The sequence below is a fragment of the Mobula birostris genome, chromosome 8 (assembly GCF_030028105.1).
Source record: "Mobula birostris isolate sMobBir1 chromosome 8, sMobBir1.hap1, whole genome shotgun sequence".
NCBI lineage: Eukaryota > Metazoa > Chordata > Chondrichthyes > Myliobatiformes > Myliobatidae > Mobula > Mobula birostris.
Genome location: NC_092377.1, coordinates 68,174,845 through 68,199,600, shown reverse-complemented (window position 1 = coordinate 68,199,600; position 24,756 = coordinate 68,174,845). Strand labels below are relative to the sequence as shown.

At 40.2% G+C, this 24,756-nt stretch overlaps 1 protein-coding gene across 6 annotated transcripts in view; it reads left to right on the top strand.

Annotated features, from left to right (window-relative positions):
• Positions 1-24,756, top strand: part of LOC140201367 (utrophin-like) — a 524,122-nt gene that overhangs the window by 119,049 nt on the left and 380,317 nt on the right. For all 6 annotated transcript variants that reach the window (XM_072265376.1, XM_072265377.1, XM_072265374.1 and 3 more), the window contains 10 exons: positions 37-156; positions 6,272-6,373; positions 6,522-6,629; positions 7,203-7,382; positions 12,194-12,339; positions 14,076-14,199; positions 16,686-16,773; positions 19,748-19,965; positions 23,244-23,421; positions 24,489-24,625. In XM_072265376.1, coding sequence (XP_072121477.1) covers positions 37-156; positions 6,272-6,373; positions 6,522-6,629; positions 7,203-7,382; positions 12,194-12,339; positions 14,076-14,199; positions 16,686-16,773; positions 19,748-19,965; positions 23,244-23,421; positions 24,489-24,625 — 1,401 coding nt within the window. The remainder of the gene's footprint in view (positions 1-36; positions 157-6,271; positions 6,374-6,521; positions 6,630-7,202; positions 7,383-12,193; positions 12,340-14,075; positions 14,200-16,685; positions 16,774-19,747; positions 19,966-23,243; positions 23,422-24,488; positions 24,626-24,756) is intronic.

The window sequence follows — 24,756 nt, the reverse complement described above, 5'->3', positions numbered from 1 at the left end:
ACATTATCTGATTGTATATTGTTGTTTTTTCCTCAGGTGTTACAAAGTGACTTGGAGATGGAGCAGGTGAAGGTGAACTCTCTGACACACATGGTGGTGGTTGTGGATGAGAGCAGTGGTGACAGTGCCACAGCTGCACTGGAGGATAAGTTACAAGTAAGTAACGTGTGGTTGCTTGTTCTGTTGATTGGCAGTGAAGGTCATGGAGTTGTTGCGTCATCTTTAAGAACCAAGTCTATTCTACATAGTCTTGTATTGATAAGTAAGGGCCAGACTACTTGATTTTTACATAGAAGATGGAAAATCCTGTTTCACAAGCGTCATTGAGCTGCATAGCATGGAAGCACATCCAACAGCTCAGCTGGTCTAGACTGACTAAGGTTTCCAGCGAAGCTAGTTCCATTGGCCTGAGTTGGCCCATTTCGCTCTAAATATTTCCTATTCATGTGCCTGTCAGAAATACTTGTGAACTGTTGTTGATGCACCTACTGCAATTCTTGGCAGCTCATTCCATATACTGACCATCGCCTGGGTGAGAAAATTGCTCCTCCGATTCCCATACAATCTCCTGCTACCACCTTAAATCGATACCCTCATATTCTTGATTCCTCAACCCAGGGGAAGAGATTGTGTATTCACCCATCAATGCCCTTTGTAATTTTATCACCTCCTTGTGATTACCCTCATTCTTCGATATTCCATTTGGGGGAGAAAAAAGTCCCAATGTTTTCATCCTCTCTGCATAATTAAGTCCCACGTGTTGCAGCATCATCATTATTAATCTCCTCTGCACTCTTTCCAGCTTAAAAGGCATCTTCCCTTCAGCAAGGTGACTAAAAGTGAACAGAATGTTCCAAATACAACCTTATCAAGTTCTTGTATAACTGCAACATAACATTCAACTTCAATGCTCAATACCATAACTGATGAAGGCCAGGTTGACTAAACCACCTTCAACACCTTGTCAACCTGCGATGCCTCTTCCAAGAACCATGTACTTGTATTGAAAGGCTTAGATAGAGTCGATGTGGAGAGGATGTTTTCTATAGTGGGGGAGTCTAGGACCAGAGGGTACAGCCTCAGAATAGAACAAAGATGAAGAGGGATTTCTTTAGCAAGATGGTGACGAATCTGTGGAATTCATTACTACAGACAGCTGTGGTAGCCAAGTCATTGGCTATATTTAAAGCAGAGGTTGATAGGTTCTTGATTAGTCAGGGTGTCAAAGGTTACAGGAGAATAGGGTTGAGAGAAATATATTAAATCAGCCACGGTGGAACAGTGGAGCAGACTTAATGATCCGTACGGTATAATTCTTCTCTGATGTCTTGTGGTCTATTGCTGTGTCCTGTTCTACAACGCATCCCAGGGCCTTACTGTTAACTGTCTTCCCAATGCGATTACACTTCCCTGAATTAAACCCAATTGTTGCTCCTATCTTGTCTGTTGACTTTGTCTTTAAATTCATTCTCATTTTCTAGCCTTCCATCTGTGTCCTTTCTGCTTTGGATCCCATGCCTCTGCTAATCAACTGTCTTAGTAGCACTAGCAAATTTACTTGCCTGGATATTGGTCCCTCTCCAGTTCAAGGGCAGCCCATTCTCATACAGGTCACCTCTGTCCCAGAGGAGATCCCAAAGGTGAAGAAAACTGAAACCCTGTACCAACTCTTCAACCACACATTCATCTGCCAGCTCCTTCGATCTTGCCTTGATTTGCATGTGGCATAGGGTGTAAACCAGAGATTATGACCCTTGAACTCCTGCTTTTTAAACCCTTTCCTAGTTCCCTATATTCACTCCATAGGACCTCACCCCTTTTTCTACCAATGTCATTTGTGCCAATATGCACAGTGGCTACTCACACCCCTCACCTTGATAATATTCCACCCCTCCCCACCCAGACATATCCTAAACTCTAGCACCAATAAGGCAATGCACCATCCTTGGAGTCCTTTTTGTGGGCGCAATTGCTTGCCTGTTCTTCCCCTTCCCCATCCACCATGTTTCCTATCACGGTATCATTTCTGCCTTCATGCTTCTTTGCTGAGCCTCAGAGCCAGTTCTAGTGCCACCAACTTGGCTGCTTGTGTTACTTTCTCCTTAATGGTCATTTTCCCCTTCCTAGCTGAATGCTGGCAGACAAGTGTGATGTAATCTACTTTAGGAAGTCAAATGGGTGCAGGACATTGAGAGAAATAGCAGGGCACTGAAGAATGCTGATGAATAGAGTGACCTAGGGCTTCGAGTATATAGATTTCTGAAAATGGCAAAGCAGGTGAATAGCGTGGTGAAGAAGGCATATGGCATGCTTGTGTAACCCTTGGGCTCTGCCAGCATGCGTTCGTCTCAGGGAAGACAACTGGCCCCGCCAAACTGAGAAATCTCGTTTGTGTGGATGCTGCGTGAGGTGTTGCCTGGTTACAAATCTGCACCGCAAAATATCAGACAGTATACCATATGCAAATAAATGGTTGAACTTGAAACATCTTAGGCTACGTCCACACTATGCCAGATAATTTTGAAAATGAAGCCTTTTCTCTTCGTTTTGACCCTCCGTCCAATCTAAAGTGGCGTTTTCATCCTCCGAAAAAGATTTTCAGAAACTGTCTCCAGAGTGAATAAATCTGAAAACGCCTAATATCCATTGTAGTGTGTATGGGGTAAATGGAGAGATTTAAAAACGCTGTCATGACAACACCACAACAACAATGCTTTTTCTGCTTCTGCTTGGTACTGCGCAAGCACTGCCGTACGGCTGTTATAACGCACAGTCGGTGTGAACGGTGTGAGAGTTAAATTGTAAAGTGAGCTTTTTTGACTATTTAAAAATGCTGTCATGACATGCCAGAACAGATGGCCGCAGCGCAGCATTTCGTTGTTTTCTTGAGCGCAACCCCCCCCCCCCCCCCATAACCTAACAATTTCAGAACAGACGGCAAGGAGACTGAAGCCAGAAGGGTTAGAAATGTAGTCACCAAATACTTCGACCCATAGCTTACTGAATTAATAAGTAGACTCACTTTGCCCTGTTTTCTGTCCTTGATTGTTTGAAGGTGGTTTACCTATTTATGCAAGTACTTCTTTGACAATAGATGTGTAACAGCTGAATGTAACATTTTATGGAAATACAAGGTAACACTAATGCAGACATGTTTCATACATTTAACAAGGTGCTTTATTAATGCAGCAGAGTTAGTCAGTTTTTCAATGTTTGTCATCAGCCGGGTCATACTGTCTGTGAATGCCCTGTCGGTTGCCTGCATATGCTCTAGGATTTATTTTTGTTAGTTTTAAGTCCTCCTGTGCGAGAGCCAAGAGCAATTTCTTTTAAGTTTTTCTACTCTGTAACTGGACAAACATGCACTAAGTATACCGTTTCCTCTTTGCTTGTTTTCTGTGTGTCCTGTGCGTGCCCAGTAGAGGAGATTCGCCCAAATATCCGTGTTAGTGTGGACAGAGATATTTTGAAAAACGCTTATTGTGTACGCCTGTCGTTTTTACTCGAAACCGGAGTTTTCAAAATTATCCGGTGTAGTGTGGACGTAGCCTTAATCTGAACATAGTGTTAGTAAAGAAAATAAAAAGAACAAGGGCCCATTTTAAGGAAAAAGCCAAAAGTGCACGTTGGACCTCACTGATATGGCCATTCATCCACTATCGACCTCTTCCGAGTGTCGCTGATCTTCGGACCCTCGCTCCCCATCCACTCCATCTGGTGGTCTTCCAGCTATCTCCATTTGTGTCTTCCCTCTTCCTCTCTCGCCGACAAAAGATCGCGAAAATCTCTCTTACAGGCTCACAAGAAGGAACAGCATTTCTCTCATTGTATCACCCCCACATTCCAAAGCCCCATTATTTCTGGACATAACCCAAACATTGCTGCTACAGAGGAACCATTACATTAGCAATGAAACATTACAGAGCTGGGAAGTTGATTGGTGAAAGAGAGGAGGGGCTGGAGAAGGGGGAATCTGATAGAAGATAGAAGACCATGGAAGAAAGGGAAGGGGGAGGAGCACCAGAGGGAGGCGATGGGCAGGTTAGGAGATGAGGTGAGAAAGTGAATGGGAATGGAAGAAATGGTGAGAGGAGGGCAATGACTGGAAGTTTGAGAAATCGATGTTCATGCCATCAGGTTGGAAGCTACCCTGATGAAATAGAAGGTGTGGCTCCTACAACCTGAGTGTGCCTTATCATAGCAGTAGAGGAGGCCATGGACTGACATGTTGGAATGGGAAGTGGAATTGAAATGGGTGGCCTTGAATGGTAGCGAGGGAGCTAGTGTATGGGCAGGTATGTACTTGTTCCACTTGCAAGGATAAGTATCAGGAGGGGGATCTCTTGGTGCTACCTTTCAGGACCCAAACAGTTCTTCCAGTTGAGGTGACACTTCACCTGTGAGTCTTTTGGAGTCATCTACTGTATCCGGTGCTCCCAACGTGGCCTCTTGTATATTGGTGAGACCCGACATAGATTAGGAGGTGGCTTTGCCGAGCACCGATGCTGTATCTGCCAGAAAAAGTGGGATCTCCTGGTGACTACCCATTTCAGTTCTACTCCCCATTCTCATTCCTACAAGTCAGTCCATGGCCACCTCTACTGCGGCGATGAGGCCACACTCAGGTTGGAGGAGCAACGCCTTGTATTCCGTCTGGCTAGCCCCAACCAGATGGCATGAACATCGATTTCTTGAGCTTCCTGTATTTGCCTCCCCTCACCATTCTCATTCCTGTTTCTTTCTCTCACTTAATCTCCTCACCTGCCCATCAACCCTGTCTGGTGCTCCTCCCACTTCTCTTTCTTCCTTGCATCTTTTACCCTCTCCTATCAGATTTCCCCCTTCTCCAGCCCTTTATATTTTTCACCAATCAACTTCCCAGCTCTTTACCCCCCACCCCACCCAGTTTCACCTGTGACCTACCACCTTACACTACTTCTTCTCCTCCCCCCACCGTATTGCTCTGACTTTTGATCCTTTTTTCCAGTCCCAATGAAGGATCTTGGCCTGAAATATCTACTGTTTAAAAATTTTCATAGATTCTACCTGGGCTGCTGAGTTCCTCCACAATCTTGTGTGTGTTGTATGAATATGAGTTGGGACTTTATATTGCAACTTTGTAGAAGACTGATTAGGTTGCATTTGGAGTATTGTGTGTATTTTCTATCATCACACTACAGGAAGAATTTCATTACACTGGAGACATTACAGAAGGGATTGACCAGGTTGTTTGGCTTGGAGGGTTTTTAGTTAAGGTGAGAGTGTGGACAAGCTGGGCTCAAGTCTGGGGGTACATTGATAGAAGTATGTAAGATTATAAAAAAGCTTTGATACATAGTCAGAATTTTTTCCCTAATGGTAGGGATATCAAAGCAAGAGCATGAAGTTGAGTGGTAAGGGTCTTATAGGAGATGCATCAGGGTTTTTTTTTTAATACAGTGGTTGATATCTGGAACATGATGCCAGAGGCAGTGGTGGAATCAGGCAAAGTTGGTCGGTTTCAGAGGCATTTAGAATGACACTTAAATTGGGAAGGCATAGAAGGGGGCAGCCCTAATATAGTCACGTGGGATTAGTGTAGAAGGGCAAACAGGTTGGCATGGATGTGGTGAGCTCAAGGGCTCATTTTTGAGCTGTACCACTGGGTCTAAATGCTTTACTTCATTAGCATATGATAACTAAGCACATAGAAAATACCTCACAATATAAGAAATGGGAATATTTTTGCCTCGTACAATATGAAGGAGTATGTGGCAGCCAAACCTCAGAAACAGCACTGAAATTAACGGCCTGCAATCATTTTTTTGTTGGTGAGAAAGGAATGCATTGAGCAGAACGTGGTGAACAACTGCTCCCCTTGTTGCTTTGTTATTTACTGTGCATTATCTGTACTTCAGCTTAAAAACTCATCCAACCGAGGCATCATACCTCATACTGTGCCCCACTTATGAGCTGAATTACCTCTTTAATTCTTAGTTAACTCTTATTGCCCCTTCTTTAAAGGAAGATGGAAATACCTACACGTAAGTTCCAACTTGAATGCGTCTTAATCTGTGAAACTTAAAGTGCAAAATAAACATTTTCAGAGTGATCAAGTACGACACACTCTGACTGCCAAATCACTTGAAATTATCATTTAACACAGATTCTAGTTCAGTTGCAGGAATTGAAACATCCTCATTTCAAGAGGTTCAGCTTTTCACTGGTTGAATGTGATGAGGGGTGGGCAGAGTTCGCCTCAGAAAGCATTAGTTAATTTTTGATTTTGCAGTCACTGGGTGAGCGCTGGGCAGCTGTTTGTCGATGGACTGAAGAGCGATGTCAGTTGCTGCAGAGTATCTTCACAAGGTGGCAGCAACTATCGAATGACCAGGTACACAAAATGTATTTATTGTTGTATAACATAAAATCTAACACAGTTTTGCCAATAACATGAATTTAAGCTTGAGGTAATGAATGTAGGACTTTGGATGAGAGTGAGAATAGTTAACTTTTGAAGAATTGTGTCTGTCTTCCGGCAGCTGCTGCTTGAGGCATGGCTCACCGAGAAAGAAGATGCTTTCAGTGACCTCCAAACCAGCAGTGCCAAGGCTTTGAGTGAGACTGAAGTGACCAGCAGTAGACTGGAAGTAAGTGGATTCTGAATGAGTCTTTTCAGTAGAATAGCTGATGTTAGTTCTTGCATTTGCTGAGGCAGTTGAAGTGATATTAAATTTCTCATTGTGGCCCAAAATTGGTCAACATCAGCTCCAGGTTGCTGTCTTTTGAGTCTGCTAGGAGACTTAATGTGTAAAAGGTAAGTTAGGTGTGAAATCTGCAACTCAAAGTCATTTTCCAGGATCTTGCATGAAAAATGGTTTCTTCGGTAACTTACTAGGAGTGCAGAGACTGTCAATAACAGACAAAAACAATGCTGAATTTCCAAGATGGAAAGGACACCTTGGTTGTACAATTGTACTAAGATACAGGATCTACATGGCAGTTCTCTCAATGGTGAAATCTTGTTCTTTATTGTGTAATCTACCGTAAATATGCATAGATTTCCTGTCTGCACTTCCCCACTTACTTTTATATCTCACGGTAAGGCAGAAATTGATTTGATACTTCACATCTATTTTGTACAGTAATCCCATCTGAAACCACAGTCAATGACACTTCATCCAAAAAGACAACATTATTTATTACAATATATCTTCTGTTAGATTCTGAAGGGAGATCTGGAAATGAAACGTCCAACATTGGATCAGTTGGGCAAGGATGGCCAAGATTTAACAGAATTACTTAATAACAGTAATTCATCAAAGAAAATTGAAGGCATTTTGAGAGAGCTAACACAAAGGTGGGACAATTTGGTCCAGCAACTTCAAGATTGCTCCAAACAGGTAAGAAATCAAACCTCATTTGTTTCGTATTCTTAATATACAAGCAGGCACAGCAGGGGATTGAGCATTTCTTTTGCAATATTGGCTGCAATATTTCCTTATTGGTTAGTGCTAACAAGAGTTCAGCACAAGGATATTTGTGAAGTTGTTTTCCCTCTTTACTGTACTTGTACATTTTTCATTGATCTTGAATAAGGTAATTGAACTAGTTTCAATTCCCTTGGTGAACTAGTGCGTTCACCAGCAACTTTGATGTGTGTTGCTTGAACTAGTTTCAAGCTGGGTTTGTTTCGAGTACAAAACCATTCTTTCAGCCAAAAGAGTAAGGTTTTTCAGTGTATTTTGAACAGATGTGATCAGTGAATACTTTGAGCCAGAAGAAGTTTGTGGCTTATGATGGAGTATGTTCAGTTACTTTGCTTTTGGTAATTTGATGCAAACCACTGAGATCTTTCACCTGAGGCGTGTTGTTTTTGCTGCACTCTGGTTGAGCATTCCAAATGATAATGCAGATCGATGCAGAACTGTCACCTGTATTGTGCATTGTTTGCTGTTGATGTTTTCAACATGTTCCTTTGTCATCCCTTGTTTGCCTTTTCTGAGTAACGTAACTAAAACCTTCTGTTCCTTCAGTTTCTATTTTGGTTAAGCTGATTATAATTGAAGTTGCTTAAAAGTTTGCTTTACATTTCATATATTTAAGGATTATCTATTCTAAATCTTATGAATAGTTTATTTTCAGTCCTTCATAATTGCCATATTTTTGTGAAAAAAAAGAGAAATTGTGAAGCTGTAATGTATTGTCTACACTTAGAGCCAATAACTTTCTCAAAGGTAATTTTGAAAAGTTGAGGTTTTTCTCGTGAAGCTACACCCACAGTTGGAAAGATTTTAAACTGGAGTTGTTATAGATTTGAAGGCAAAAGGTGCTTGTCATGTTCATTTGCCATTATTTAAAGATTGATATTTATCTGTGCATGACATCTCATTACATTGATTGTGTTCAAACACTTTTTTCTGCTTTGTTTTTGCTATATTCTTTCCAATTGAAAGTCTTTTAATGTATTCATGTGCCTATTTTTCTGTCGTCCAACTTATCTGTGTGGCATTAGCCAGGAAATTGAAAAATTCTTCGAGACATAAAAATAGATGGCAATTAAATGGGGCCATTCAGTCCATTGTGTTCATATTAGCCAAACATAGAGTTAATGCTCTTGGGTGCATTGCCTAGTAGACTCTTCCAAGTGCTTATCCAGATAATGCTAAATGAATCCTATCTCTTTTCTCTTTCATGCAGTGAGTTCTAGACTGTTTTCTCTGAGTTTGTTTCTCTCTCACTCTCTCTCTCTCTCTCTTTCTGATTCTTGTGCTGACATTCATTACCTTGTGCTTCTTCAGAATGAGTTCCATTTACCACTTCAGTTGCTACCTGACATTAATTGATTTTTTTCCCCTGCAGCTCATAATGTCCCCTCTATCAACAATACTGCCAGTTTTGGTATCAGTGATGGTTCTTAAATTGGTCCAAATGATACCATACAACCATACAAGATGAGGTTTCGGCCCTGAAAGACCCCCCCCCCCCCCCCCCCCCCGCTGCATATAGACCTTGTGTGATTGAAATTGTGTTGATTATCTTTGTTTTCTCCACCAGTAGCTCAGTTTTGAATTTAGCTTATTACTTCATGTTGGATCCCATGGATTTTTATTTTCCTGATCAATCTCCCTTATGGGACATGGTCAAGTGCCTTGCTGAAATCCACAAATACTTCAACTGCCTGCTCTCATCAATATGCCTTATTACTTCCTCAATGTCAGTAAAATGACACTTTCTGAACAAATCCACACTCATGGCCTTTGATTACTTAGTGCTTTTCCTATTTTCTAATCCTGTAATTAATCTTTGACTTATGCTAAGATATTTTCCACCATCCCATGACCTCTTCATTCCCCTCATCTATTGAACAATTGTTTCTCATTCATAATCTCTTCCATAATTTTCTTATGGGGAAAATAGAGGTATCATGAAACAATTTAAAGCCAGTTGAGAAGTTACTTAAGGTCAGGGAGAATGCTTATAAAGCAAGTATAAAAGATATGTTGATTTCCAGGAAGTGGTACGTTCTGCACAAAAAGTGGCTAGCAAAATTGAGATGCTGGAATTAAAGGGTCAATTGCAGCATGAATAGAAAATTGACATGAAAACAAGTACAGTGCAAGATTTCTGTCATTGTTCCAACAGACCTGACTTGATGAGGCAGAAATGTCATACAACTAGTTATTCAGTTAGGTTCTTAATGAGTTAGTTCTGAAAGGCAACATCAACAGTTGTTCAGTTTTTATTTCTGCACAGATGTTGCATGCCCTGCCAAGTATTTCTTTAATTCGGATTCATTTCAGATTTCCTTCAAGTGCACTCGTAACTCCTACAGTTTGAATATTGTTTTCTTTCTCTCTCTCAGATCGGTCTTTTACCTTGTACTTACTTCTCTGCCAGGCAAATCGGCTATGATTACCACGTTCACTCCCTTTTTAGCCAACACTGCTGTTTTTGGTATCATCATTTCTGCCCTATCACAGGCATTTCCTTTGTTCTCTGCACTCTTCTACTTTCTCTCCAGCTTAAAGCATAGTTGATTCCAACCTTTTCTTAGTTTTGATGCATCGTTAGACTTGTTTTTTTTTTCTATATCCAGAGATGCTAGCAGACTGACATGTTTGCAGAATTTTCTGTTTTTTATTTTAGTGCAAATACATTTTTCTTGGAGTTTACCAGGGAAATCTGAGATCCCATTTTTGCTAATATTAATTATAGTTTCCAAATTTGAAAGTGCCACGCACTGGAATTGTGCATGAATAAGTAAAATCTGTAGGAAGATGTAGGAAGAACTTCAGCTGGATAGAAAGGATATGGGATGAGGTGGATCAAATTGCATGGTTCTGAATGGTATGTGAGATCAAAGAGATCAGTGTGTGCACAGTTCCAAATAACCAAATTTATAGGGAATATTGAATATTAGATTCGTGAAGCCTATAGGATTTAAAAAGAGGGGCAAGTAGTGTGTAGGCAGAGAAATTATGATGAATCTATGCAAAACACTAGTTAGTCCACTGCTGGAGTAATGCATCTAAATCTGATTATCTAATGAGGGAGAATATGAAAGTCCTTAAAGGTACAAAAATGGTTTATTGGAATCACTGCAGATGAATAACTGAATAGGAAAAGTTGGGTTTGTTCTACCTGGAGCATAGAGGTTTAAGAGAAGATTTGATAGAAATATCGGAGATTTTGATTGCGTTAGATAGGTAAATTGAGGAAGTTGGAATAATAGAGCATTGCAGCCCAAAATGGGCCTTTCAGCCCATGATTTTGTAACAGCATTTTACCTACTCCATAATCAGTCTAACTCTTCCCTACTACATAACCCATAACTCTTTTATTTTTCCTTCATCCATGCCCTATCTAAGTCTCCTAAATATCTTTAATGCATCAGCATTTACCACCACTGCTGGAAGTTTGTGCCAGGCACCTAACATTTTCTGTATTACAAAAGCAAACCTACCTCTGATAACTCTCCTAAACTTTCTTCCACTCAGTTTAATAGGATATCCTACAGTATTAGCCATTGTTGCCCTGGGTGTTCACTCTATCTATACCTCTGAAAATTTTACAAACCTCTGTCAAGTCACTTCTCATCCTCCTTCACTCTAAACAAAAAAATCGTAGCTCACTCAACTTTTCCTCATAAAATATTCTCTAATTCAGCTAGCATCTGGTAAATCTCTGCAACCTCTCGAGAGCTCCTACCTCCTTCCTATTATGACGTGATCAGAACACCAGAACTGAACACAATATTCCAAATGTGGTCTAACCAGAATTTTCTGAGTTTTATAGAGCTGCAACATTATCTCACAGCTTTTGAATTGAATCCCCTGACTAATGAAGACCAAAACACCATATGCCTTGTGAACCATCCTTTCAACTTGCTAAGCAACATGGAGGGATCGATAGACTTGGACCCCAGACCCCTCTGTTCCTCCATACTACTGAGAATTCTGCCATTAATATTGTATTCTACCTTCAAGTTCGACCTTCCAAAGTGCATCACTTCATATTTTTCTGGATTGAACTTCATCTACCATTTCTCAGCCCAGCCATGTTCCTTTGTAACCTACAACAACCTTCTACACTATCCACAACAACAGCAACCTCTGTGTCATCTGCAAACTTACTAACCCACCCTTCCAGTTCCTCATCCAAGTCATGCATAAGAATCATCAAAAGTGGGGTTTCAGTACAGATCCCTGTAGGACACCACTAGTCACCGACCTCCAGGCAGAACAGCCATCTATCACCACCATCTGCCTTCTGTGGGCGAGCCAATTCTGAATCCACATAGCCAGGTTTTTATGGATTCCATGCCTTATTACTTTCTGCGTAAACCTTCCATGGGGAACCTTGTCAGTTGCCCTACCAAAATCCATATTCCTCACATCCACCGCTCTCTTTAATTTGTTTTGTTGTTTCCTTAAAAAAGCTAATCAGGCTTGTGAGGCATGATCAGCACCTCACAAAGCCATGCTGATTATCCGAAATAAGTCCTGAAAGTCCCTAATAATAGTTGTTCTTATTGTCAAATACTTCAAGGAGCTTGGGATATGGATTTGAGGTTATGGAAAGAAAATGTTTCAGTAGTAAGCAGGAAAGAAATTTTTTTGGTAAATTCAGGACGGATGGACAGTGACTCAAAATATTCTGTTTTAAATACTTAAAAAAATAATTTATATCCTCATATCCCGATCATGAATAGTTGTCGGAATCTGAAACGAGGTCTGCTAATCAGATGGAAGTCTCGGGAATGATCATGACAGAATGCACAGTTCCGAAGCAGGATTTGGCCCCTCCGCCACCGCCAAAAAAAAGACAACTGCATGTCGATGTAGAATCCAGGAATAAGTAAGGAGAGCTTTCATCATATTTTTCTACTGAGTTTCCTGCATGACACCAGGAGATAAGTGACAGAAACTGCTACCATTTGAAATTGGATTTAGCAGAATAACTGAGAAGGATCTGACATACTTGTACATAGAGAATGTTTCCTTAATCTAAACTGTATGAATCCATGTTACATTGTCAATGTAAAGGGTTGTCCATTTAGGATTCAAATGTGAAGGAATTGTGTGGCGCAATGCCTCTCCAGGCCCAGTGATTCAGGTTCAGTTCTGACTTTCAGTGCTGTCTGTGTGGAGTTTGTTCTTCCTGTGACTGCATGGGTTTATCTGGACTCTAGATATTTTTATTGTTTCCCCACGTTCCAAAGATATACCGAGGCAGCATTCCAAAGGCAGCATTGAATTGATGTGCTGAATCACTACCTCCTATGTCATGAAATATGAAAAATTCTATTCATCTTGAGGGTAGTACATCTTAGAAATTCTCTACCCAAGAGGGCTGTCGTGGGTCAGCGGCTGAATATATTGAACACATGGAATAGTAGATTTTTGTATATTAAGGGAGTCAGTGAATATTTGAGATTGTTGTTGGTAAGAGCTGCTGTGGGAAGAGATCAGCCAAAATCGTATTGAGTGGTGGAGCAGCCAAAAAGAGCTGAGTGGAATACCCTTTTTTCTTGTGGTATTGTGAATCTTAATTGCCACTTATCAATCAATGCCTGCATGTTGCTGAGGTCTGCCTTGGGGACCTCGTACATTGGTGGTCTGTTGCTGGGTTGATTGATTTCCAGCAGTCATACCCATCATCCTGCATATGAGGTATGGCCTGAGCTTTGCAAGTTTCACTGGTAATTTTTACTAAGGTCACTTCATGATAATATTAGTCAAATGCTACTTTCAAGTCATCCGTCACGTTTGCTTCACCCTGCCACTGGAATTCACTCCTTAGTTTCCTCTGGGACCATTTTGCTTAATACCTCATTGGCACCTTGGAAACAAGTTGGCCATTAGTGAGCTGGTTGAATAGTCTGTACTCAACTTTTGACAAATGTGTCAAATTTTGACGTATATGCATTTTTTCAATATTTTGAGTTTGAGAGGTAGTTGAAATCACTTAGGTATGCAAGATTGTGTTTTTAAAAGGAATAGTGTGTTTGGAATGCCAAATTCCAGAAAAATAATCTTATCAAAATAGTGACAGCTGCAAGATGCGTATGGGAGTAAAATGCTTAATACTGTTCATATTCTCATTTAATCTTGGTAAGCTAACTTTGTCAGTGGAGTTTTGCCCCATATGCAATTTCCCACTGCCTCCATTGTCTTAAAAATCCAGCTGGTAAACATCACACAAGACTTCCCAGATAGTTGTCACTTACCTTGGTGCTCCTCTAAGATTTATTTTTGGAGATCAAGTTATTCATCTCTTAATACATCAAATGTAAACCCAATCTGTTTTTGACTTGACAAATGCTGATTTTTTTAGAAGGGAGGTTTGGCTCACAGTTTTTCTATACTCATACTGCTAATCTGCTTTCAATCTAACTAACTTTTAATATAACCTGGTGAATTTAAAGGGAACGTGGGAAACAAAGCCCTACTGTATTAAAGGGATTGCAGGAACTTAATTAAAGTTGTGATTTTCTCCCTAACGTGAACTGAATTTTGTTCATTTTCAATAACATTGCTCCGCATGATGTCTTGTTTTCTATTGGCTCTACCAACATGTTACTTTATCACTAGGTTCACTGCAGATGCTAGTGATCTTCTGAACTGGATCAACAAATCAAAGCATGAGATTCAAGCCATGATCTTCAATGACTTCAGGAGGAAGAAGGATATTTCTGGCATGAAGAAAAAGTTGAAGGTAAGGATTGAGTTGCACAGAAGGACTCTTCAGAAAAGGAGATAGAAATGGAAACATTAAAGGCATTAAGTAATTCAAATAATAAAAGATGGTTCAAGGTTCAAAGTAATTTTCTTAATGAAGTACGTGTATGTCGCCATAGATTCATTTTCTTGCAGGCATTCACAGTAAATACAAAGAAACAACAAAAAGATGTACAATAATAATTAATATTGAGAACATGTGAAGAGTCCTTGCAAGGAGTGTTGGTTGTGGGAACAGTTCAGTGTTTGGGTGAGTGAAGTTGAGTGAAGTTATCCCCTCTGGTTTAAGAGCCTGATAGTTGAAGTAATAACTGTTCCTGAACCTGGTAGTGTGGGTCCTGAGGCTCCAGTGCCACTTCCCTGATGAGAGCATGGCTTGGATGGTGCGGGTCTCTGATGGATGCTGCTTTCCTGCTACAGTGCTCCTTGTAAATGTGCTCAACAGTAAGGAGGGCTTTCCCTGTGATGGATGGGCTGTGTCATCTAATTTTTGTAGGCTTTTCCATTCAAGGGCTTTGCTGTTTCCATATCAGGCTGTGATTCCACCAGTCAGTCTACACACCACCGCTCATCCATAGAAGTCTGTCAGTTTTAGGTGTAATGCCAAATCTCCACAAACTTTTCAGAAGGTCGTGCTTTCTTTGTAATGACACTTAAGTGCTGGTCCTAGGGAATATGTCTGAAATAATACCAAGGAATTTAAAGTTGCTAACCCTCTTGACTCCCCCCTGATGAGGACTGGCTCATGGACCTCTGGTTTCCTCCACCTGTAGTTAATAATCAACTTCTTGGTCTTGCCGGCATTGAGTGAGAGGTGGTTGTGGTGCCACTCAGCCAGATTTTCAGTCTCCCTCCTGTATGCTGCTCGTCACCACCTTTGATTCAGCCAATGACAATGTGTCATCTGCAAACTTAAACATGACATTGGAGCTGTGCTTGGCCTCAGTCATAAGTAAGAAGTGAGTACAACAGGGGGCTGAGTGGTGCAACTGTGCTGATGGAGATCATGGAGGAGAAGTTGTTGCCAATCCGAACTGATTGGGGTCTGGAAGTGAGGAAATTGGGATCCAGTTGCACAGGATGGCAATTCAGCCTGGGTCTTGGAGCTTATTGATTAGTTTGAAGGGATGATGTTATTGAATGCTGAGCTGTAGCCAATGAAGAACATCCTGATGTATGCATCTTCACTGCTCAGAAGTTCCAGCCCCCATCTCAGGGTCGAGTGAAGAGCCAATGAAGTGGCATTTGCTGTTGACCTGTGTGATGGTAGGCAAATTGGAGCAGATCTAAGTCAGGCAGGAGTTGATATGTTTCATCACCAACCCCTCAAAGCACGTCATCACCGTGGACGTAAGTGCTATTGGATGATAGTCACTGAGGCAGGTTGTCTCCTTTTTAGGCACTGGTACATTTGACGCCTGATCGAATCAGGTGGGTACCTCAGGCTGTTGAAGCGAGATGTGAAAACTACAGCCAGTTGATCAGCACAGGTCTTCGTACTCAGTCAGGTACCCCGTCTGGGCTGGATGTTTTCTGTAGGTTCATTTTCCTGAAGGATGCTCTGCAATCATGGGGTCGTCAGGGGCTGTGAGAGTTCGTAAGGGTACCTCAAAGCAAGCATAAGTGGCATTGACCTCATCTGGGACCAAAACCTGTTGTCACCTATGTCGTTTGGTTTTACTTTGTAGACGGTGATAGCATTCAAGCTCTTCCCAGCTGTTGAGCTTCGTTCAGTGATTCAAGTTTGGTCTGGAGTTGCCACTTTGCGTGTGCGGTGCCCTTCTGGAAGTCGTACCTGAACCTCTTGTACTCTGTGTTGTCACCACACCTGAACACCACTCTCTGGCTGTCGGCAGATTGTGTATCACTTGGTTCATCCAGGCCTTCTGGTTGGAGAAGGCTCTGAATAATTTTGTGGGGACACACTCGTCTACCACTGGTTTTGTAAAGTCTGTGACAACTGCTGCGTATTCATTCAGATCCTATGGCCCTTGACCATGGCCCAATCCACTGACGCAAAGCAATCCTGTTAGCTGCTTCTGATTGTGGAATGAATAACTGCAGGAAACCTGATTCAGTTGATGGTGTAAAAATGTTTGTGAAACTGAAGGTCCCCTTGTGAAAGTAAAACTCATTTTGTGGTTATGTTGAATTACTTATGAACACATTACTCTGGAGATCGTGCTGAATACCCCAGAGACTGGTTGTTAATCTTCAGATTTGAGTAGTAAATGAGTGACAACTGTGAATGAAATTTTTTAAATAAAGCATCAGATATTCTGTTTTTTCAAAGTTCAGTGGTGTCTGTTAAATATTTAATTAAGGGAAGAATAATGTAGTAATTGTTTATAATAATTAGTGATTTGAATATCATGCATAAGCAAGACCTGTCACGCTATCTCACTAAATTATTAGCATCTGAGCATAATAACGGCATTTGTTGAACTAACTGTGTATTTACAGACATTGGAAAAACAAATGGCTGAACGTGAGGGACAATTGAAGGAAATAAGCCAAAGAAGTCAGGCCTTGCTCGAACCAATGGAGAAAGGTAAATCAAATTGAAGTGTCAGGAACTTGCTGCAAATTTTTGTGCTATAGTTCAATTAATATATGGAGCTGAATTTTCTCCTGGGATACAAAACCAGAAGGTGCTGAAACCACATTGATGGAGAAAGGAAGAGTCACTGTTTCAGATCAGTGACCCTTCATCAGAACGTTGGGTACTTTCCATTTTACTTTTAGATGCTCAGCATTTGTAATTATTTGTTTCAATTACTTTCTCTAATGTTGACTGGAAACAATCTGAATTTAAAAGAAGAAACTATGGTAATAGGTGATACCTTTTTGTGTATGATTTAGTTAAGAATAGATATCTGGAGCTTACTATTACCATATACAAAAATTACAGATGTCAGAAATTGGAAAGAAAAAGCAAAGTGCTGTAAGTGTGCAGTTGGTAGGTTAATATTATTGACAGAAAATGTGGATTATGTACAGCCGCTTCAGATAATCAGTAAACTGAAAGTGAAAGCCAGATGGCAGCAAATGCTAGAAATCTGAAGATTGACCTTCTCAGGATTTGTGGTTCAGATTTCAGCCAACCTATGGCTCAAAATAGAATTTCCTTTGATGCCCCCTAACCACCTTATTCTTCACTGTAAACCTATGCTGTTTGTTTTGTACGTTTCTGTTATAGGGAGAAGTTTCTCGTTATCCAACTCCTCATAATTTTGTGTACCTCTTTGAGATTCTCTCTGTGGCCTTTGCTGCAAACAAAACAAACCCAACCAATCCGTTTTCTCTTCATATATGAAATGTTCCATCCCAGATACTATTTTGTTAAATTCCTTTGCATCCTTCCAGTGCATTCGTGTCCTTCCTGCAGTGTGGTAACCATGCCCCACCAGTGATATTATGAATGTTATAACGTTGTATCATGGCCTGTACTCTGATTTTTCGGTGTCCTGGTTCATAAAGGTCAGAAACTCATAAGTTCTTTACTACCTAGTTATCTTCTGTGCTGTTATCTCCACTGATCTTCAGTATGCATCCTTGTTGTCTCTATTCTTCTACTTCCTGTGATCTTCAGGTATGCCAAGTCCAGTGTGTGGAGATATCTAGTTAATGGATTGATGGTAATTTGAAACAGAAAACCAAGAGGCATATAGAACTGTGAAATATAGGCCGGAGGCATAGCTGAAATCTGAAACCAAAAGGAGGAAGTTGGAAATAACCAGGATATGAGGCAGTGTCTATGGAAGGAGAAAAATGGGATTAGTATTACAGGTGGATAAATTTGCAACAAAACTGGGCAGATTTACAAACCAGAATGGCAAGTTATCTGAAATTTTTGAACTGTTTAATTTTTCTTGAATTCCTTGTAATCACCTTTCTCATCGCTTGCTGTTTCTGCACATTAACTTCTAATGATTGTGTGCGGAAACATCCAGGCCATTTGAGCATCAGGACATTCAAATCTCTTGCTAAAGAAAAACTTGTTGCCTTGTTTTTAAATCAGTAAACGAGCTCAAACTTTTCTACATTATTGATCATCTACTTTGTCCTCACCCATTTACTTTGCCCTTATCTTCCGTTTGACCGAGGTCCCAGACTGAGGAGGCTGCCTCTGATGTTTTCTCCTGGATCATCTGCCTCGCTTGTAGTTACACCCTCTAAGAAAAAGAATATCCAGGCCACATACCCCCCCCCCCCCCCCCCCCGGCCACCATGATATGATACAGTGTCCAAGATCCCTGCTCATTAAATCTGAGCCAACATTGCTCAAATCATAGAATCTGTCTTTGCTAGGGATTTAGTTGTCTTTGTAGAGTCTCTCATTACAACTGTAATGCAGTGGCTGCCTGCTTTACAATACATTGTTAATTTCATCAAAGATTCAAAGTACATTTAATATCAACGAATGTATGCATTATACAACTTTGAGATTAATCTGCTTGCAGGCAGCCATAAAGCAAGAAACGCGAAAGAAACTAATTTAAAAAAAGACCAACACCTAATGCGCAGAGAAAGGGGAAAAAACACAAATCATGCAAACAATAGAAGCAAGCAACAGCATTCTGAACCAGATTGGAGCCCTTGGATCTGAATCCCCAGAGCAGCCCAGTGTAGGCCTAAAGCCCCAGAGTCAGTAAAATAAGTTTATTTAATTCTGTTACTGTTGCTTGAACTTGACAATGTCCACATTTCATGGTTGCTTGAATTTGAGCACTCCATGAAAGGTATTTGAAATTCCAATGATACTGGGCTCTGTGAGGTATAGATGGATAGATAGATGTACTTTATTGATCACGAGGGAACGTCTGTTGTGGCATAACATGACCCTTTTGAATACCTAAACTGCAACTCCCATATCACTGCAGATTCCACAACTTAGTCTTCAATGTTCATGAACATGATATTAATAATTAGTATATTTTCCACCAGTTGCCTGGAGGTGGTGCTTGCACATCTGGAGATTGTCCTTTTGGAACAGCAAACAATTTTCATCAGTTCAGATCAGCACTTGCAACATATTTTCCCTTTCTAAAAAAATAAATAAATTCAACTCTCTTTTCTGCTTGTAACTATTTAATCTGCCATCAGGAATTGTCTTGCTGCCTAGTCTGCACTGCTGGCAGGAGTAAACTGATTTTGACATTGTAGTTTTCACACTGAAGGCAGACCTCTCGGCAGTAAGATAAGCAGGGATGTAAATGAATTAACAATGGAAGTTTTGCACCATTTAGCATTTGTATATTTGATGATTATAGTCAATCCTGAGTCAAACCAAAGCAGTTCATAAGCATGACCTAGTGATTGGTACGTAGTTGCTAATGTAAATTCATAGATGTGAAGAGCTGGGATTCCCATTTCCATTTTTTTAGAAATCCCAATTCACGAACTGGGTAAGTTGGAATTCTAAAGTTATTCATTCCAAAAATGGGAAGTTTATTTAGTCATGTATTGAGTGTGTTATTAGCCTTACTGGTACACTAATGTTTGTTCAATGTAAATACTTGCAGAAGGGCTGTCAACAGAGGAACTGATCCACATCTTGGACAAGGTGTTAGCAGAATGGAGCAACAATAAACAGCAAATGGAGAGGCTGAGACGTAAAGTCCAATATCAAGAGGACCTAAACAATATTTATCAAGAGTTGCATGAGCTTGAAACGATAATAAAATGCAAAGAAGACTGGCTGAAGAGTGTGACCAGTGGTAAAGTGAATGAGTCTTGTCAGGTGAATGGTCTTTTGTACTGCATTGTGTTATCATGTGGTTTAATTGATGAGAATGGGGACAAAACTAAATAAAATTGTAGGTCAGCTGGAAAGTTAAATTTGAGGAAAGTTGATCCTTTGAGTAAGTATTTCCATTTGCTTACTTGTACAGGTCCACAATCCCTTATCCGAAATCCTTGGGGCCAGTTGCATTTCGGAATTCAAAATTTTTCAGATTTCAGAAAATAGATAATTATATTGATAATTAACTTGCGGGTGGACTTTAGGACCTGGGGGAGCTCCGGACCTATGCTCATCCTTCTGTCTACTTTTAATCAGCTCTAGATTACTTATAATACCTAATACAATGTAAATGCTTTGTAAATAGTTGTTATACTGTATTGTTTAGGGAATAATGACAAGAAGAAAGCCTCTACGTTCTCAAACAACGAGTGCTGGAGAGAGAACTTCTAGGTTTTACTGATCCGTGCTCTTTTACAAATACTATTACACTTTATATAGAGTAATTTACTGATAAATGAAATAGTGGAATAATTATAGACCATAAATACACTAGTACATTTTATTTCCAACAAAAATATTCAATAAAACATAAAAATATACAGCTTCAAGCCTCTGAATATTGACACTCACCTTCAATGTTCAGTTCTTCATGGTATATTCTAACTTGTTTCATGATCAACATGCCATTCAGTGGCATACGTTCACTTCTTCGTTGTCCAATCCACTGAATCAACACACGGTCAAGATCTTCATTTTTTGCCCTGTGCAGTGTTTTCGTATTTTTCATTAGTTTATGGTATTCACTGTCACTATAAAACTTAAGTAACTTGTCTTTCTGTTTCTTTAAACCATATGTAGTGGTAGTTCCGACACCATATTCTTCAGTAAGACAGTGCTCAGACACACCACGATCCAGCTTCTGCAACAACTCCACTTTCTGCGTTATTGATAATGATAGATGCTTTCTTCTGTTTTTCTCATTGTTACCCACAGGGGTATCTGCTGCTCTTTTTGACATTTTCACAGTGAAATTAAACACAAAGTCAACAGTGAACACAAAATATCAGTGAACAGCAAATGCACGTGTAACCAGAACAAGTGCTGAGCCACAACTGACACCTGGCGGCCTCTGCTAGTGCTGCCACGTTACACCTGAGTGACGTCAGCTGTTGGCGCGCCAAACAAGTGTTGTTACGACACGCTCCACACTCCACGAAAAATACTTCAGTTTTCGGAACTTTTCAGATTTCAGAATTTCGCATAAGGGATTGTGGACCTATAATACCAAAATTTCTTAAGAAGAAAAATTACCTTTGTTTTTCCTTAATATCGCAGTTTGTCTTTTACACTGATATCACTTTCCTGTGTTCACCCTGTATGCCTTGATTCCCTTTATGTCTAATGATCTATTAAATTGTTTCTAATGTAATCAGCTCAGCTTTCACGGTTCCAAAACCAAAGGTTTGCGGCCCACTAAGTTTTTTTTTCTTCATCTAATGAATATCTGATTTGTTAGTTTGCAACTCTGACCACAGAAAACATAAACGCTGTAGCAGTCCTGGCAAGCCCCAAAAGAATTCTGTGTATTTCAGTGAGGACATCATTTGCTTTACCTTCTCTCAAGTTTTTCATTCCCTTTCCCTATTCACCTGTTTTGCCTTGATTGTCTTGTATTGTTCTTATGTTGTAGCTGATTGTGTTGAAACATAGATTGTGATCTTACGAGACGGTACAATTTGATACAGGCTATCCCCTGGTAAGGGACTGGTTCTGTTTTTACAGATGTCCTTAAGTTGAGTTTGTCCATTTTTTTTTAAAAAAAGAGAATATACATGAAGATCATAATATGTAAAACATACCTTGGCAACATTGTAATAAATCGCATCAAAACACAAGTCTGATAAGAAGGACTAATAACTGCAAGTGGGTGGGGAGAAGGGAAAACTATTTCTGCTGCTCCTGGGTGTGGCGATTACTTGAAAACAAACCAAAGCCGCTTGCAGACTAAGCACAAGGGATTGATGCTGTTTGACGTGCTATTCGCCCAATAACAAAGTTTCAAAGTTGAAGTTCGATCCTTTATCGAGAAACTAACAGAACAATCTTGAAACGAGAAAAATTAATGAAACTAAGGCTAGCGATGCAACAAAATAAACAGTCTCAGCATATTAAATTTTGTCAAGTAAGTTTCCCTACCTTCCCATCTAATTTTGGTATTGTAAGTATTAAATGACATTACTTACTGAAAGCAACCACTTGCAAGAGTGATGGTTTCAGGCGAGGAATGTGTCAGGGTGATTGGTATAGAATCATATGCAGTCATGAGATTGATGTGGGGTCAGTCTAGAGGTAGAAGTGTTGGTGATTTGATTTGGGGAAAGTAGAAATAAACTGGAGGCTCATCCTTTTTTTGAAACTTGTATGTATGTAAGTTTCTCCTGTCATGCCTGTTCAGATCGGGCCCAGACCCTTCTGATGATTTGTGAAAGGAAAAATCATCTAACAATTGCATTCACTTAGTCTTTCAATACAATGTAAATCTGGGGTAATATAATGCTATTGATTTTAAAATTCTGATGCAGTTGGAGCATCCTTATTCAGCGGATGACATGTGCATCAGTGATTATTGATGAATTTTGTATAAAAATTGAAAAAAATATACTTCCAATGCTGTGGCTTGAGAGTACAATGAAGTTTGATATTTTGTGGAGAAACGAAAGAGGACAGATCTAGAGCAAAAACAAGATAGCTGGAGGAGCTCAGTGAGTCAAATCCTAGGGTATGGCTGATGTTTTTGTCCATGAACTTGCAGCAGGGCAGGAACTGATATTCACAAAAAATGCTGGTGAACGCAGCAGGCCGGGCAGCATCTATCGGAAGAGGTACAGTCGACGTTTCGGGCCGGACGAAGGGTGTCGGCCTGAAATGTTGACTGTACCTCTTTATATAGATGCTACCTGACCTGCTGCGTTCACCAGCATTTTTTTGTGTGTGTTGCTTGAATTTCTAGCACCTGCAGATTTCCTCGTGTCTGAGGAACTGATATTTTCTGACTTGGTGAAATTAAGCTTCAGCCTCTATAATGGTTCAACCACCAGTAAGGCTGTTTTTTTCCCCCAGCTGTGGTAAAAATAGCAACAAAATTGTTCAAGTGAAGTCAGGTGGGAGAAGTGGTAGAAGTGCTGGGAAATTGCACAATTTGTCTCAATTTATACTCATGAAAAGCTTAATGAAGGAATTGGACTTGGATCATGTACTTATTTTCCTTTGTGCAGGATCAAATCAACCAGTTGCTCGATGTAACTCCATGTTTAGAGAAACTAATGGCTCATGGGGAAGTGCTCATCAGTGAACCTGGAGCTCCCAACTTCCTCCAGGAGGACCTTAATAATACAAACAATCGATACAGATCAATTCTTCAGAAACTGCAGACAAAACAACAATTGCAACAAGGTGACAATTCTGCATTTCAACTACAACCTTTTGTGTTGGGAAAATGTTGAGTGATGACTTGTCCTTTTATTTTAAGTTTAGTTTTCTTAACTGTGTGGACTTTTGCACCTCAGTGGGTTATCACTGCTTACTTTCAATGCTTCCTGCATGGCCATTGTTATGATTTCAGATAAAGGGTCTCGACTGAAAATGTTGACTGCTCATTTTTCTCCGTGAGTTCCTCCAGCATCTCCTGTGTTTCAGCCATTATAGTACTTCATTATTGGATGAGTCATGTACAATCTAATCAGGTAGAAACAGCTGAGATAATCCAGACCACTAACACTGATGGGAATACAGCACTCAGAGAAGTGCTTTTTTTTTTTTGGGAACAGTCACTGGTTGTAGAATGTAAGCCACCATAATATGAGAGTTAAAGATGACAAGCTTATTCCTGATAGATTCCTTGAGGTTTGCCCTTAATCGGTGTTGCCCAAGTAGTAACCTGACAGTTATTAAATTCGTGGACTAGCTATAGGCATGTAGGCTTTTGAATTTCTCATTGAAAGGTGATTGGACTTGTTTGACTGCACAGTGCTTTGGAATGTTGAGAACTCTCAAAAGTGCCACAAGGAAGCAATTAATTTCTTCTTCATAAACACAGTGACCAATATTCTGGGTGTCTTTGTATGGATGGAACAGCAGAAGGTGGAGTGCTTAAAGTATGATGCTGTACTTTGCTAGTGGAAAGTACCACTGTATGCCAGTGTAGAATGAGCCACGTCAGACTGCATTGTTTTTTTTTGGATTCAGCTCTACCAAAGCTTATGTACTGTGTTCTACATGTTAGTGTTTAGTTTGGAGAAGCTGAAATGAAATAGCATAGCAAAGTTTTTTTTGATAATCTTCATTGCACATTGGTACTCCATAAATGTAGATCATAACACAGAATATTGTGTGCTTTGGATTATAAGTGCATCGATAGTAATGACTGTTCTGTTTGTAATTATGTGCATCAACAACATGGATTATTGTTACTTGAGCCTTGTTGCACAGCATGGCTAATGTAATATAATCTTTGCTAAAAGGATCGGAATGTCCTCAGAATGTAGCTGCTCTAAAGACCTTAAAAACAGCCCTGGATCAATCTGAAGCTCAAGTTAAACAAGAGTGGAGTGCAGTGGTTAATCTTGAAACAGCTCAGAAGGCATTGAAGAACACAGAGGTAAGGAGCAGAGGTGAATAAACAGAAATTTGCAAGGCATCATGGCTTTTAGGTACAGGAAGTTCCCAAAAATTAACATGCCCCATTCTTTGTAACATTTATCACATTGCTGTATTCTGAGCATCTGTTTG